Here is a 13,729-nt window from a genome sequence, read left to right on the forward strand (position 1 = left end):
ACGTGCAGCCGCTGGGGGGCGCCCCGAGCTACGCGCGTGCTCCCGCCGCTCTGTGTGTGTGTGCGCGCGCACTGCCCCACACTCTCCTACCCCCTCACCGCCTTCCCACCCACCTCGTGTCAGCCCGGTGCCCCCCCCCCGCCTTCCCCGTATCCTCTCCGTGTCTTCTCCCCGCCCGTGCGGCCCTTGCGCGCCGCCGCCCCCGGCCCCGGGGCAGCGGCTCACGGGTGGGCGGAGGCGGCGGCGGCAGCGTCCGCACCGGAACCGGGACGGGCCGAGCCCTGCCGAGCGGCTCCGAGCGGCTCCGAGTAGTTCCGAACCCGCCCGAGCGGTTCCGAGCGGCCCCGAACCGGCCGGCGTGGCGTCCGCCCGGGCCGAGCCGAGCTGTTCCGAGTGTTTCCGAGCGTGCTCGAGCGTTTCGAGCGGTTCCGAGCGGGCCCGAGCAGGGCCGCACCGGGCCCCGCGCCCGCCTCGCCGCCGCTCCCTCCACCATCCAGCCAGTAATTTTCCAAGCCCAGCCGGCGCTTCTCGGCTGAGCCCGCAGGATCGGCGGGGCCATGGGAGACAAAGGCACCCGGTGAGTGAGGACCGGGACAGAGCGGAGCATCCCGGGGGGCATACCCGGGCATGGCGGGGGAGGGGTGGGACAGGCGCTGCCCGTGCCCTGCGCTGGAGCTGGTGGCCCCCTGGGCTGGCCCCTCTGCTGGGATATGGTGCTCCCGAGGGGTGGTGAGGACCCGGAGGCTGGGGGCGTCACTGCTCCCTCCCCATCAGATGTGGAGCCTGGATGGATTTGGGATGGGGGAGGCTGTTGTCATCTCAGTGACGCCAGGGGACCCAGGCCCTGATGTCACTCCCGGCATGCGGCACAGCTAGGGGTGTCAGGGAGCACGTGCCAGCCCTGGAACGCTGGGACACGAGGGCCTGCGACGCCTTCATCCCATGGGAATGCTGCCGTGGGGATGCTGTATTTTAGGGGCCCCTGTGCAGAGGTGGATGGGGACCTCCCTGTGCTCCCCAGGGCTCCAGGTGCAAAAGGCAGCAGGACCCGCTGAGCTGCACATCCTTCAGGGGGCTGTTGGAATTTGAGGGAGAGCCTGCCAGCCCTTGCTGGGAGGCCTGGGGAATCTCCTGTGACATCCGCTCACCGGCTGGTGCTGGCAGAGTGATCAAGGAGTTACACTCCCATTCTTCACCCCAGTCCCTTTCTGCCCCCGTAGCCATTAATCATGGAGGACCAGGGGTTTCAGAGGGCTCCTGCTCACCCCTCAACACCATCGCCCTCCCTTTGCTCATCCACTTGTCCCCTTGGCATCAGGATCAGGGGGCTTCGGTGCAGCCTCTGCTCCCCTCTGCCCTCCCCCCAGAAGGATGAGGAGGTCTGGCCCTGCCTGGGCAGAACCTTCCAGAAGCATTGCAGTGTTTTGGAATGGCAGGATGGGAGTTGTGGGTGCCTGTTGAACTCATCCAGCATTTGGGAAGCGGCTGTTGCTGCTGCTGGGTGTTGGTGCCCCAGCCATGGCTGACAGCATCCGTTTCCTCCTTGCTCAGTATCCTGAATTCTTGAGAATTTATATTGTGCTCCTGGAGCTGGCAGACGGCCTCACACATCAGGGGGCTGGAGCACCACTGGGTTCCCCCTAATGTCTGGGTGCATACCCCAGGATGCAGCTAGTTTGGCCTCCAGGTTTTTCAGGTGCCAGGGGGAGCTTGGTGAGCAGCATTCCCATCAGCAAGCGTGCCGGCAGGAGAGGCATGAGCTGATCTTCTCCCTGCCTACGCAGTGTGTACAGTGGGAGCCAGGGGAAGGTGGGGGGGGCGGGGAAGAATTGGGCTGACAAATCCCTCTCCAGTTTGGATCTCGAAACCCAAATCCACTGGGTTTGATCAGGAGGTTCAGCTGTGGGAGCTGATTTACTATCTGATTTCCCCAAAAGCCCATTTTTGCTGATTCCTGCTGTGGCACCCCACTTTTCTTGGGAGTCACCAGTGGGAAGACCTGGAAGAAACAACTGAGTTGCTGGCTGTTGGCATCATTGATCACCTTTCCCTGCTTTTCCCACTCAGCACCCAGCCAGGGCAGCTGCAACCCCACACAGGATGCCCAGCTACTGGAATTCCTGGCTGCTGGGAAGTGCTGCAGTGGTTCTGGTACACCAGAACCCACCTTGTCTGGCATTAAGCACCCCTTGCACCTTTCCTCTGGCCCAATAGTACCATCCAGCCCCTCTGTAGCATTCCACCATGGCATCTTGCTGCTGGGGGGTGACCCCCACTTAGCGCCAGACCTGCTGCTCAGTCCCTCTGCCATCCCATTCATCCCTCTAGATGAAGCCATAGGGTGTGGAGCAGGACAGGGATCTCCGCTGGAAAGAGAAAGAGCCCTAGAAGGTGGCTCAGGACTCCTGCTTCCTGGATGTTGTTTGGAGAGCAAACTCTGGTAATAACAGCAGGATCCAGACACATCCCGGATCCCACAGCTGAGACGTTTCCTTGCCAAGGAAGTTGGTGGAGCTCGGAGGGATGCTGCTGCTGACCCTGGGAGGGGATAGATGGATGCAGCAGGATGCAAAATGCAGCACTGGGCCTGTGGGATGCTCTTGCTTTGGGATTGGCTGGCATGGTTCTCCAGGCTTATCCAGGCACAGCTGGCATGGAGCTTCTGGCCGCCACCATGGGGTTGTGCCAGTGCATATGATGTGGTTGCTGGTGGTTCCATTATCCCTGGAGGTCCCTTCTAACGTGGCTCTAGCTAATTAGATCTGCCAGCCGACCTTGTTAGCATGAGAGCTGGCAAAATCCCTGAATTATGTGCCCTAGGTTCAAAGGCAATCAGTGGTGTTTGTTGCCATCAGATCCTGTTCTGATGACTAGGGGAATTAAATCCTCATAAATCTTCCCAACCAAGATCCAGCAGACCCCACCCAATCATTGGCCACCCAATAAAGCTATCATTAGCTCTGGCTGGGTGCCTAACAAGCTCATTAAGGGATAGGATCTGTGGCAGTGAGAGGGCAGGAGAGATGGGATGTGGCTGTGTGGCAGCATGACAGGCTCAGGGGGCACTGGGACTGCCAGCCCACGGCATGAGGCCCCAGGCCTCTGATGGGCAGCAGCGGAGGCCACTTCCTGCCTCATGCCTCCAGTATTTTGACACCAGGAAGGGCTGGAGGGGGAGGGAAGGCTTCACACTTCCTCCTTTCCTCCCTCTAGATCCGGTGGCAGGTGAGGGTCACCCCGCCGGCAGCAACAGGCCGCCGTGTCCCCATGTGCCCCTTCCCTTCTGTCACTGGTGCTGCAGGGGAGATGTGAGCTCCTGCACCCATGGTGTGGGGCCAGGCAGGGCTGCTGCATCCACAAGATGAGGGTACTGCATGCTCATGTACCCACAGTGAGGAGCCAGCCTGGGCTGCTGCATGCACAGTGTGGAGCTGTGCGGGTCTCACATTCTGTGGAGCTGCTGCACCCATAATGTGGGGCTTCTGCATCTGCAGTGTGTGGCTCAGCAGGTCTCAGGCTCCGTGGGACTCCTGTTCCAGCGTGGTGCCAGCATGAGAATGTGCCAGGCAGAGTGGTGAAGAATGGCTTCCTGCAGAACTTGCCATCAATCTCACTTCACTGGGTTCATTAGCAGCTCTGTTAGTGTCTGCAGGGCTGGGTGCGAGCATCACCCCTGTCTCAGGGGGCTGGCAGTGGCACCCACTGAGCCTCCAGCCTTGGGCTGCCCTTTCTGGGGCTCCCCAGCACACCTCAGGTTGTGATCCAGCATGCTGGACCCTCTTTGGGGTTTCCCTTGGGAGCTGGTCTGTGGGGTGACAGGCTCTCAGGGGATGCTCCGTATCCTGCTTTGAAGTAATGCCTCATTAATTACCCATGAAAATCCTGCTGTTAGTTGCTCTGGGCTCTCAGGAGGATGCATTCATTGCCCCTCCATCCCTGACTCTGGAGACTGATCCCCCCATGGCTTTCAAATCTCAGAAACTGTGGGGTGCTTATGCCCTTCCATGGCAAGTTGAGGCCTTTATCTCCCCAAGCTGCTTAATTGGAGCAGCATTCCCATTAATTCCATCTTTCTTTGCACCAGCACAGGATCACACCTTCATCAGCAAACCCTCATGACAAATCTTATTGTGGAAGTGCTTTCCCATTTCGTCTGGGAAAAGTCAATCCCCCAACCCCCACAGGGAAAAGCCATCCAGGAAGAGCCAGCAGGATGTTCCTGATGCTCCCCATGGCTTGGGACAGCCAGAAGGATGTCCCCAATATTTTATGTGTCTGGCAGAAGGTTCCTGTGGCTTATCTGGGGACAAGGGAATGAGGGCCCCCAGCCCCCACGCTCCCTTATGCAGACTAGATCCTGCTTCCTGGGCAGAGCTTGGCCAGGCTGCGCTGGTCCCCATGGCTCTCTCAAGAGAGAGTGGGATGTGGAGACTTGGGCGTGCAGGAGTGTACGGACACACAGATGCAGGGATATGGAGATGCAGGGACACAGGGACAGGATTTCAGGGATATGGGAGTGAGGGGTGTGCCCACACATCTCCTGATGCATCCTGCCCCGTTGCTGGGGTGGTAGGCACCCCCAGGCTGGAACCCAGCTGCTGCCTTCCCTGCCTGCCCCTTGCCTTGGTGTGGGCAGCTGCAGGCACTGGGGTGGCTGAGGGTTACTCATAGTGTGGGTCCATCATCCAGTAGCAGCCTTTGACATTTTGGCAGAGCCAAGCAGCTGCCCTGGGAAATTGTTTTTTTCCAGCCTAAAATCACTACTAATCTTCCTGGATGGTTTTAATGGAATTTAAAGGCGAGGAGGGATTATCTGAGGAGAACACATTATGGGTGGCTTTGTGCCAGGGCAGGCTCCAAAAAATCTGGCAGCACCAGGCACCCTACCTGCCTCTGCCCACTTCCTGCCTGCAGCAGACAGACTGGGAATGCTCTGGCATTCCCCAGCAGTGTTGGGGATGTTGGATCCACATCCTTTCTCCCATATCTCTGTGGGGTGTTTCAGAAGGACTTTAGGAGTTGAGAGGGCTGTCTGGGGGCTAGTTACGTGGTTTGGAATGGGAATAAAAAGCCCTGGGGACAGGAGCACCCAGACTTTTCTTGCTTCTCCAGTGGCTTTGGGATGCATCCATGTGGGGTAATGGTGAGGTGGGTGGGATGCTCCCATCCCGTGGGATGCTCTCATCCTGTGCATGCCTTGACCCCATGGTCCCACACGCTGGTCCCCAGGGCCAGGTGGGTGCTGGGGTGCTGCTGCTTTTCACAGTGGTCTCTGGGCTCCATCCTCAGGCGAAGGGGTGGGCCAGGGTCCTGATGCCTCCATTATCCAAAGCTGGGTCCTGGTAGTGGGTGCTGAGGGTTAGATGCACTTGGCACCATGGGACTGTGCCAGTGGGTGCTTCTTCCCGCAGGGACTCTTCCTGAAGGGGAGAGCTGGACAGCTCCATGGGCAAGGAGCAGGAGCAGAGTGGGGGGTTCAGGAGTGGAGGGTACCCCTTTCTCCAGCACTCACCCCCTCTTTGCTGTTTTGCAGGGTGTTTAAGAAAGCCAGTCCTAACGGGAAGGTAAGGGGGACATGGTGGGGAAAACCATGGGGTCACAGGCATGGCTGGGAGTGGGGGATGGGCATGTCCCTGAACCCAGATTCCACCCAGTGCACTGCTGTCTGCCTCAGCATCCTGCCAGGGTGGCAGGAAGGGAAACTGAGGCACAGTGGGGCTGGTGGGGGGCTTTCCCAAGATCAGGGGTCAAGCAGACAGGTTTTGGAGTGCTGGGGTGCAGGTGACTCTGCCTGTGGGGGTTTTGGGTTGGGCAGCAGGAGCTGATGCAGGAAACCTTCTGCATGGCAGCTGCCTGCCCTGTGCCTCAGTTTCCCCATCAGGAGAAAGGTGAGAGGGTGACACTAGGGGGCTCATCCCTGCCTGACAGTGGAGTACAAACCCCCGGGGTGCCACCCAAGCGTCCCCAGATGCAGAGTGCCTCCACCTCTGGGGGTATCTGGAAAGGTTCCAGGCTTTCACTGGAATGGAGTGGGATTGGATTTTGGCTACCACAGGGACAGAGTGACACTGGGGATGATGAGGAATATGGACTCCAGTGGGTGGTGACAACATGGGGGGCCCTGGGGAGTCTGCTGTGTGCACCCCTGACACCCTGTTCTCCCCTGCAGCTCACTGTCTACCTTGGGAAGAGGGACTTCGTGGACCACATTGACGTGGTGGACCCCGTGGGTATGTGGTGGCAGGAAGGGGACCTCAGTTGTAGTGTAACGCATGCCAGGGTGGGCTGGGCTGTCTGGGAAGAAGAATTTTGGGGAGCAGAAAACAGCTGATTTGGGATAATATTCATGTCCTGCTGTGGCTTTGCATATGCCCTGGGTGCAGTAGGTGCAGACTGTCCCTGCTGGCAGTGTGTTCCCCCCAAGCCCCAGCTGGTAGCTTGGAGGTGATGACTCTCTGTGTAAAGGGGGAGCATGTCCCCCTTTAATTGTGCTGGTGTCTCCCCAAACCCTGCCTGTACATTCTTTTGTAACCCTACCAGCATGTCCCCTGACCCTGCCATCGTGTCCCCTAACCCTGCCATTGCATTCCCTGACCCTGCCAGTGTGTCCCTCCGTCCCTGTGGTGCATTTCTGACCTGGCTGTTCCATTGCAGATGGAGTAGTGCTGGTGGATCCTGAATACCTGAAGGAGAGAAAAGGTAACGTCTACCCCTGGGATCCCTGGGGCCACAGGAGTGGCACTGCCACAGGGTGATGCTAGCATCCCCATGCAATCCTACCCAGGCATTGGCATCTCTGGACCCTTTGGTGACAATTTCCAGCCCCCTGTCCCCATGACAGATTCCCTGTCCTGTGGAGAATGGTGGTGCTGTGGTGGGCATCCGAAGGCACAGCTGGCTGCTGAATCCTCATATTCTTAACATGGCATGTCCTCAAGACACCACTACTTCCCAGTGCTGGTGGGACTGGCATGAGCCAGGATGCCACTTTGCCTTGTTGCCCCCATGCCATGATGGTCCCCTCCATGACCCACACCCTGCTACCAACCTCCCCTTGTCACCCTCTCCAGTCTTTGTGACGTTGACCTGCGCTTTCCGCTATGGCCGTGAGGACCTGGATGTTCTGGGGCTGACCTTCCGCAAGGACCTGTTCGTGGCCAACTCCCAGGCCTTCCCCCCGGTCCCCGAGGACAAAAAGCCCCTGACGCGGCTGCAGGAGCGGCTCATCAAGAAGCTGGGCGAGCACGCCTACCCCTTCACCTTCGAGGTAGGGTGACAGCAGGCGCTCTGGGGTGCTTGAAGGGACAGTGAACCCTTTGGTGGGGACATCAGGGTCCCATCTGGCCCTGTGGAGTTGTGGTTGGGGGTGAGATGCTGCTGTCTGTGATCAAGACACAGCTTTTGGTGGTGGATCTTCAAACTTGTGATCAGAAAGTAGCCACCAGTAGGGAAACTGCCAGTCTGTGTCAGCACCAGGGGGTTCATGCTAACACTGGGAATCCATGCCAGCCCTGGACAGCTCGTCAGGGAGTGGGGTGGGGGTAGACCCCCTGCTCCTCCAATTTCCCCAGCACAGCTTTGGCAATGCTGGCCCCTCCCTCTGGAGCTCTGTGACATTTTACGGTGCTCAATCCTATGGCCTCAAAAATGGCCCTGATGCCCTGATTTCTCAAAATCCCTGATTAATTAAAACCCTCTAAAGTAATGTATTTTTTAACACTTTGGGATTTGGGAAATGCAATAGTAAAATGAGGAAATCCTTCCTGGATTTCCTTCTTTCCACTGTGGATAGGATAGGGAAGTACTAGTAGCCCCCCCAAAAAGCTCCTCACCTCCCTTTCCCTTCCAGATTCCCCCCAACTTGCCTTGCTCCGTCACACTGCAGCCAGGCCCAGAGGACACAGGGAAGGTAAGGTCCCCCCATGTTCCCATGCCACTAGGACTGTGGTGAGTGGCCACTGCTGGGGACACCTCTTTGGGGAGTGCAAAGGTGTTTCTCTGTCTCCTTCTCCCCCCTTCCTGGTTTTCAGGCCTGTGGAGTGGACTACGAGGTTAAAGCTTTCTGTGCTGAGAACCTGGAGGAGAAGATCCACAAGAGGTAAGCAGAGAGGATCCATCCAGCCTGGATGGGAGCGGCATCCTCCTGGTACTGGCAGCAGGAAAGGGGCACCACAATTTGTTACCCATCTTGGGTGAGATGTTTTCCAGAATGGGATAGAATTGTCTTCCAGGAGGGGGCTTGGATGGGGATGTTTTCCACGATGGGGCTGGGATATGGAGGTGTTCTCCAGGATAGGGATGGGTCAGAGAATATTTTGGGGCTGGGATATCCACCACTGTGCAAGGAGCCCAACACTTGCTGTGGGCAACCTGGCCCGGCCATAGGGCTTTCCCTTTTTAGCTCTGGTGGGCATCCAGACAAGACCTTCCATGGCATCCTTCTGACCCAGCAGACCAGAAGAAAAGAGGGATTTGACCCAATGGGCCAAGAAAGAGGGTAGCCTGTGGGCAGCCTGAGTTCTCCTCTCATCTTCCCACAGGAACTCGGTGCGCCTGGTGATCCGTAAGGTCCAGTATGCACCAGAGAGACCCGGCCCCCAGCCCATGGCAGAAACCACCCGGCAGTTCCTCATGTCAGACAAGCCACTGCACCTTGAGGCATCCTTGGACAAGGAGGTGGGCAAGGACTGGGGAGTGTACACGGGTGGGGTGACCCTGGGGATCTCACCATCCTCTCTGTTCTGCTCCCCTACAGATATACTACCACGGGGAGCCCATCAGTGTCAACGTGCATGTCACCAACAACACCAACAAGACGGTGAAGAAAATCAAGATCTCAGGTGAAGAGTAGGGTCGTGTCCCCCTCCCCACTGGTGTGCCTGTCCCCATACCTGTGGGGGCCTACCCTGATCCCCGTCTCGCTGTGTCTCACCCCAGTGCGCCAGTATGCTGACATCTGCCTCTTCAACACTGCCCAGTACAAGTGCCCAGTGGCTGTGGAGGATGCTGAGTGAGTACTGGCTCCTTGGGAACATCATGAGGAGCCCTGGAGACCTCAGGGGGGTCTTGGAGGAGCATTGGAGGTCTCCTTCCCCATTGCAGCCCCACTGGGTTGTTGCACTTGGAAAGCAGGAACCAGTGGGAGGAACAGGGAGAGGGAGACCTTTTTTCTGGTGGCATCTTGGGGATGTCATCCTCTGTGTCCTCCAGGACGGAGATGTTCATCAGGCTGTGGCAGGGATGGGAATATCTGGAGTTCACCAGGCTAAGATGGAGATGTCTGGAGTGGCCTGTGGGGCTGTGGGAGCTGTGGGTGGCTGAGTCTCTGACTGATGGTGGAAATCTTCTCCAGTGATATGGTGGCCCCGAGCTCGACGTTCTGCAAAGTCTACACCCTGACCCCATTCCTTGCCAACAACCGGGAAAAGCGGGGGCTGGCGCTGGATGGGAAGCTCAAGCATGAGGACACCAACCTGGCCTCCAGCACACTGTGAGCCCCTCTACCCCCCAGGGCTCCTGTCTCCCCTGCAGCACGGGGGCAGAACCTGGCCCTGGTGGGCATCCAACCCCTGCTCCAGGGGTGATGCTTGGGGTAGAGGAGATCCCATGGAGGGACCTCCAGGAGGGCGGGTCCCCATGGATGTTCCCTCACTGATGCCCACCTGCCCTGTCCTCCAGATTAAGAGATGGAGCCAACAAGGAGATCCTGGGCATCATTGTCTCCTACAAGGTGAAGGTGAAGCTGGTGGTGTCACGAGGAGGGTGAGTGTTGGGCACACCCCCCCACCATACTGCACATCCTTCTCTAACCTTGGGACTGGTCTGTGCTGCAGGTGGGGCCCCATCATCCTTAAAGCTCTCCTGGGACTAAGCAGCATGGGTGGGACAAAAGGTGTGTGGGGATTGTGTGTCCTTGGGAGGGGACAGTGACTAATGTGTTGTATCCTTTGACTCATGCCAGCCTGCTGGGAGACCTCGCCTCCAGGTAACACCGCACTCCCCCCAGCGCCCCCCAGTCCTCACTGCAGCCCCCATTGCATCCCCTCAGCCCCTCAAGGTGCTACCTGGTCCCATGCCTGTCCTGGGAATTCCACTGTGTTGGGGATGCTGTCTCACCTAAAGCAAAAAACCTGGCAGAGGTGGGGCTAGGGTGATGAGTCTGGGAATGCTGGCAGGGTTTGAATTCTGCATCCTCCTACTTGTACTGGAGTGAGAGGCCTGTGGGCGCTGCTGGAGAGAGTGAGCAGGGCACAGAGGTGGCTCTGTAGGGCTGAGCATCTCTGGATGTGGGGAGGCAAGTCTCTGGGGCTTCCTAGGTCTTTATTCTCACATCACTGCCCTCCCACATGGAGGTCCCTACAGAGACCATGGGACTACTCATCCTCTTTTGGGACACTTCTCTGTCTGAGCTCTGTCCTGCCTGCCCCTGGGGCAGCTTGTGGCTGTGCTTAGGCTGTCATGCCCTGATGTCACCTTGCCCACTGAGCACTGGGAAAACTTGGTGCACCTCCTGCCATTCCTATGTCACTGACTGCAGCCTAAGCTCAAGGGATTTTGCATACCCCCCCCCCCCCACCCCCATAGCTGCTAAAGACAGATTTTTGTCATGCTGCTCTCCCTCCTGATGCCCCTCTGCTTCCCAGGGGACCTGTGCTGATCCCCCACCCTGGAGTCCAAGCTCAACCAAGAGGCATGAGAGCTGTTGAGCAGCTCCATGGAGGATGACACAGGGGTTTGCCCAGCTTTATGGTCTCTACAGCAGCTGTAGTGGGGAATGCTGTTCTGCTCGCTCTCTGCAAATTTGCCTTGCTCTACATGTAAAGTGCAGGCATGCCTGTGCTTTACCCTGGTGTCTCTTCCAGCGACGTTGCAGTGGAGCTGCCCTTCACGCTGATGCATCCCAAACCCAGGGAGGAACCAGTACACCGGGACAGTGAGTGTCTGTCCCTGAGTGACAGGGCCAGCATCCCTGGGGGTGGGTGGGGGCAAAGGGAGCCAGTGAGGCTGCGCGGGGGGAGATTCTTGGCTCCTGTTGACTCTGTTCACAGGGCCTCAGCGTTAAAATCATGGGGGTGCTTCCATCAACCCAGTGTAGCCAAACTCCAGTGGGGGTTGCATCCACACACTGGAAGTGGTGATGACCCCAGGGGAATCTCAGCCACCCCAGTAGAATGGCAATGATGACTGCAGGGGGGTCTCACCCACCCTGGTAGGAGGGCAGAGATGATCCTGGGGAAGTTGTCACCCACCTCGGTGGGATGGCAGTCACCACCCTCTGACTAATCCTGTGTCATCCCTTTGTTCAGTTCCAGAGAATGAAGCACCCATAGATACAAATCTGATAGAGCTTGATACAAAGTAAGAGACTAAAATACACCCTCCCCCAATTCCCACATTTCGTGTGGGAATGTGAAACATGGCGGTTGCATGGCACCCCCCCCCACCAATCCTCTAACACCTGCCGTGCCATGGGATTGGCATGTGTGATTAACCCCACGCATGTCACCTGTAATGCATGACGCATGCTGTTCCCCTCTCTCTTCTCTCCTCCTTCACCCTTCCCTGCATGGCTTTCCAAAAAACAGGAGAAACTGCAGTAAGAGGCCGCTGGGATCGTGTTGGGGGTGTGGGAGGTTGTTGCCACAGCGTTCCCCGGGCTGGTGACATGTTTGGGAGGTTTTAGGGTACTTAACCCACCCAGCTACTTCCTGCCAGTCTGCGGTTCCCCCAGAGTGGGACAAATGCCAATGGCCCTGGTAAAGCTGCACCTGCTGGAGAGCCTGGGGGCTCTTTTTTGGGTGCATTGGGCAAGTTAATACTTTTTAGGCTTTGAAAACCAAGGCTGTTTGCTAGAGATGGGGAGTTTTGGGGCCCCCTGAGCTGCTGTAACATCATGGTGGTGCAGGTTGAGCTCACTGGGCAAGCTGGGACAGGAGGTGTTTCACCTTGCACCCCACCTAAAGCCCCTTCCCTTGTGTCCCCACTAGTGATGATGACATTGTGTTTGAAGACTTCGCCCGCCAGCGACTGAAAGGCATGAAGGATGACAAGGAGGATGAGGAGGAGCGGACAAATTCCCCACAGCTCAATGACAGATAAGCGAGCCCCTCCCAGCTCGCCACCCTGCCCCAGGGACACCCCTACATTAGGCTGCTTCTCTTTTCTATAATTAATTAATTTTGTTTTCTACCTGTACTGGGAGCCTACCAATTGCCAGATGGCCACAGGACCTATAACCATCCAGCTGTGCCGTGTTGTCTCTTCATCCAGCTGCCAGAGCTGCTGTTTCCTGTGCAGGGCATGGCTGGGGAGGTGCTGGAGGCAATGGGGCTCACTATAACTCTGTCCCTGTCCAGCCTCCTGCCACTTACTAGAGCCCTTTACTATGAGATGCCCCTTTTATGAGTTTTATATAAGCCCAGTCTCAACACCAGTTTGCTACAGGGAGGGGGGTTGCAGCAGAATTGTGGGGAGAGGGGTGTGTTTTTTTAGGCAGCCTTCTCATGGGAAAAGGCACCTGTGCACCTTGGTGTCCCTTCCTTTCACCCATGGCAAATCCCCCTCTGTCTGGCCCTGCTGCATGTGTTCCCTCCCTGGGATGCACGAGCCTGGCTTTGACTTTGGCCCCTGCCCCATCTGCTCCAAGTAAATGGGGTGGGCAGTACCTGCCCTTTTCTTCCCCCAAGTCCCCCCAAAGTGGCCAACCCCAAGGGTCCTCCCAGCTGCATCTGTTCTCACACCAGTGTAATCTCCACAGAGGAAACCAGCTCAGAGCTGGGAGCTGCTGGTGCCAGGTTAAGGCAGCAGAAGGGACCCTGTGGGTCTGTGCCATCTGCCACACACTGCTTGTTCTGGGACAGGCCTCAAATGCCTCTTCACAGCCATGGCAGTGTTGTGGCAGAATAGCCTTGTCCCCCAGCGGGATGTTGCCAGGGATACTTTTGTCCTGCCAAGCTGCAAAGCCCCCCTGGTTGATGTTTTGCTCTGCCTGCATGGGATCTAGCACCTATTTGGGGGTAGGGGAGAATCAGGGCTTTTGCCACCCTAATCAGTGTTTCAACAGATGCTTATACCTCCCGGATTGGTGGTGCCTGGACCTCCTCCCCCCTCCAAGGGTCTCTGGTCTCCCACCACTCACTGAGAGGCCACTCCCACTATTTATTGTGCTGTTGCAGTCAGCGTTGTCATCTGAGAGCATTTTGTAGGGATAGCTCCATCCCCCCCACCCTGTTTGTGGGGTGCTGAGCTGAGCCCACCCCCCTCCCCCTGTAATTTTGGGTAAAGCTGATGGGCAGCGTGGTACTTCTTTTTGTAAAGTGGTTCCTTTGTACTGATCATTGATACCTGCTGCTTTGGTTTCTCCACCCTGTCTGTGATGTTTCTGTGTTCTGTCAAATAAATTATTCTAGTTTATTAAACTCAGAAAAAAAAAAAAAAAAAAGGAAAAAAAGAAAAAACAGTAAAATACAGTCCCAGTGCCTGGACACTTTTGTTGGCTAAGGGTGGGGGAACTGGCACAGACAGCAAGTCACAGAACTATAGAATGGTTTAAGTTGGGAGGGACCTTGAAACTTATCCAGTTCCATCTTCCCTGCCATGGGCAGGAACACCTTCCACTAGACCAGGTTGCTGAAAGATCCATCAAACCTGGCCTTGAATACTTCTAGGGATGGGGCAGCTTCTCTGGGCAACCTGTGACAGGGCCTCACCACCCTCACAGGGGAATTTT

At 57.2% G+C, this 13,729-nt stretch overlaps 1 protein-coding gene across 2 annotated transcripts; it reads left to right on the forward strand.

Annotated features, from left to right (window-relative positions):
• Nucleotides 1-156: 156 nt before the first annotated feature.
• On the forward strand, nucleotides 157-13,422 carry LOC121354724 (beta-arrestin-1). Of its 2 annotated transcripts, XM_041469547.1 has the most exons (16): nucleotides 158-577; nucleotides 5,534-5,564; nucleotides 6,170-6,230; nucleotides 6,655-6,699; nucleotides 7,071-7,267; nucleotides 7,850-7,909; nucleotides 8,031-8,098; nucleotides 8,541-8,676; nucleotides 8,756-8,840; nucleotides 8,938-9,010; nucleotides 9,353-9,490; nucleotides 9,679-9,762; nucleotides 9,962-9,985; nucleotides 10,863-10,933; nucleotides 11,307-11,358; nucleotides 11,988-13,422. In XM_041469547.1, exons 1-16 carry the CDS (start codon nucleotides 558-560, stop codon nucleotides 12,097-12,099), a joined length of 1,257 nt encoding a protein of 418 aa, XP_041325481.1. In that variant the 5' UTR covers nucleotides 158-557; the 3' UTR covers nucleotides 12,100-13,422. The 2 variants fall into 2 exon arrangements, with proteins under 2 accessions (XP_041325483.1, XP_041325481.1); XM_041469549.1 differs by lacking the exon at nucleotides 9,962-9,985 and having other exon boundaries at nucleotides 157-577.
• Nucleotides 13,423-13,729: the final 307 nt, after the last annotated feature.

Source organism: Pyrgilauda ruficollis, unplaced genomic scaffold (assembly GCF_017590135.1).
Source record: "Pyrgilauda ruficollis isolate IOZ18807 unplaced genomic scaffold, ASM1759013v1 scaffold236, whole genome shotgun sequence".
In the NCBI taxonomy this organism is placed as follows: Eukaryota; Metazoa; Chordata; class Aves; order Passeriformes; family Passeridae; genus Pyrgilauda; species Pyrgilauda ruficollis.

Excerpts from the sequence above, each read along its gene's own strand:
- LOC121354724 (XM_041469547.1), top strand. The coding sequence starts at position 558 with ATGGGAGACAAAGGCACCCG. Across the intron at positions 5,565-6,169 it reads AAGCCAGTCCTAACGGGAAG|CTCACTGTCTACCTTGGGAA; the intron begins GTAAGGGGGACA and ends TCTCCCCTGCAG. Across the intron at positions 11,359-11,987 it reads CTGATAGAGCTTGATACAAA|TGATGATGACATTGTGTTTG; the intron begins GTAAGAGACTAA and ends TGTCCCCACTAG.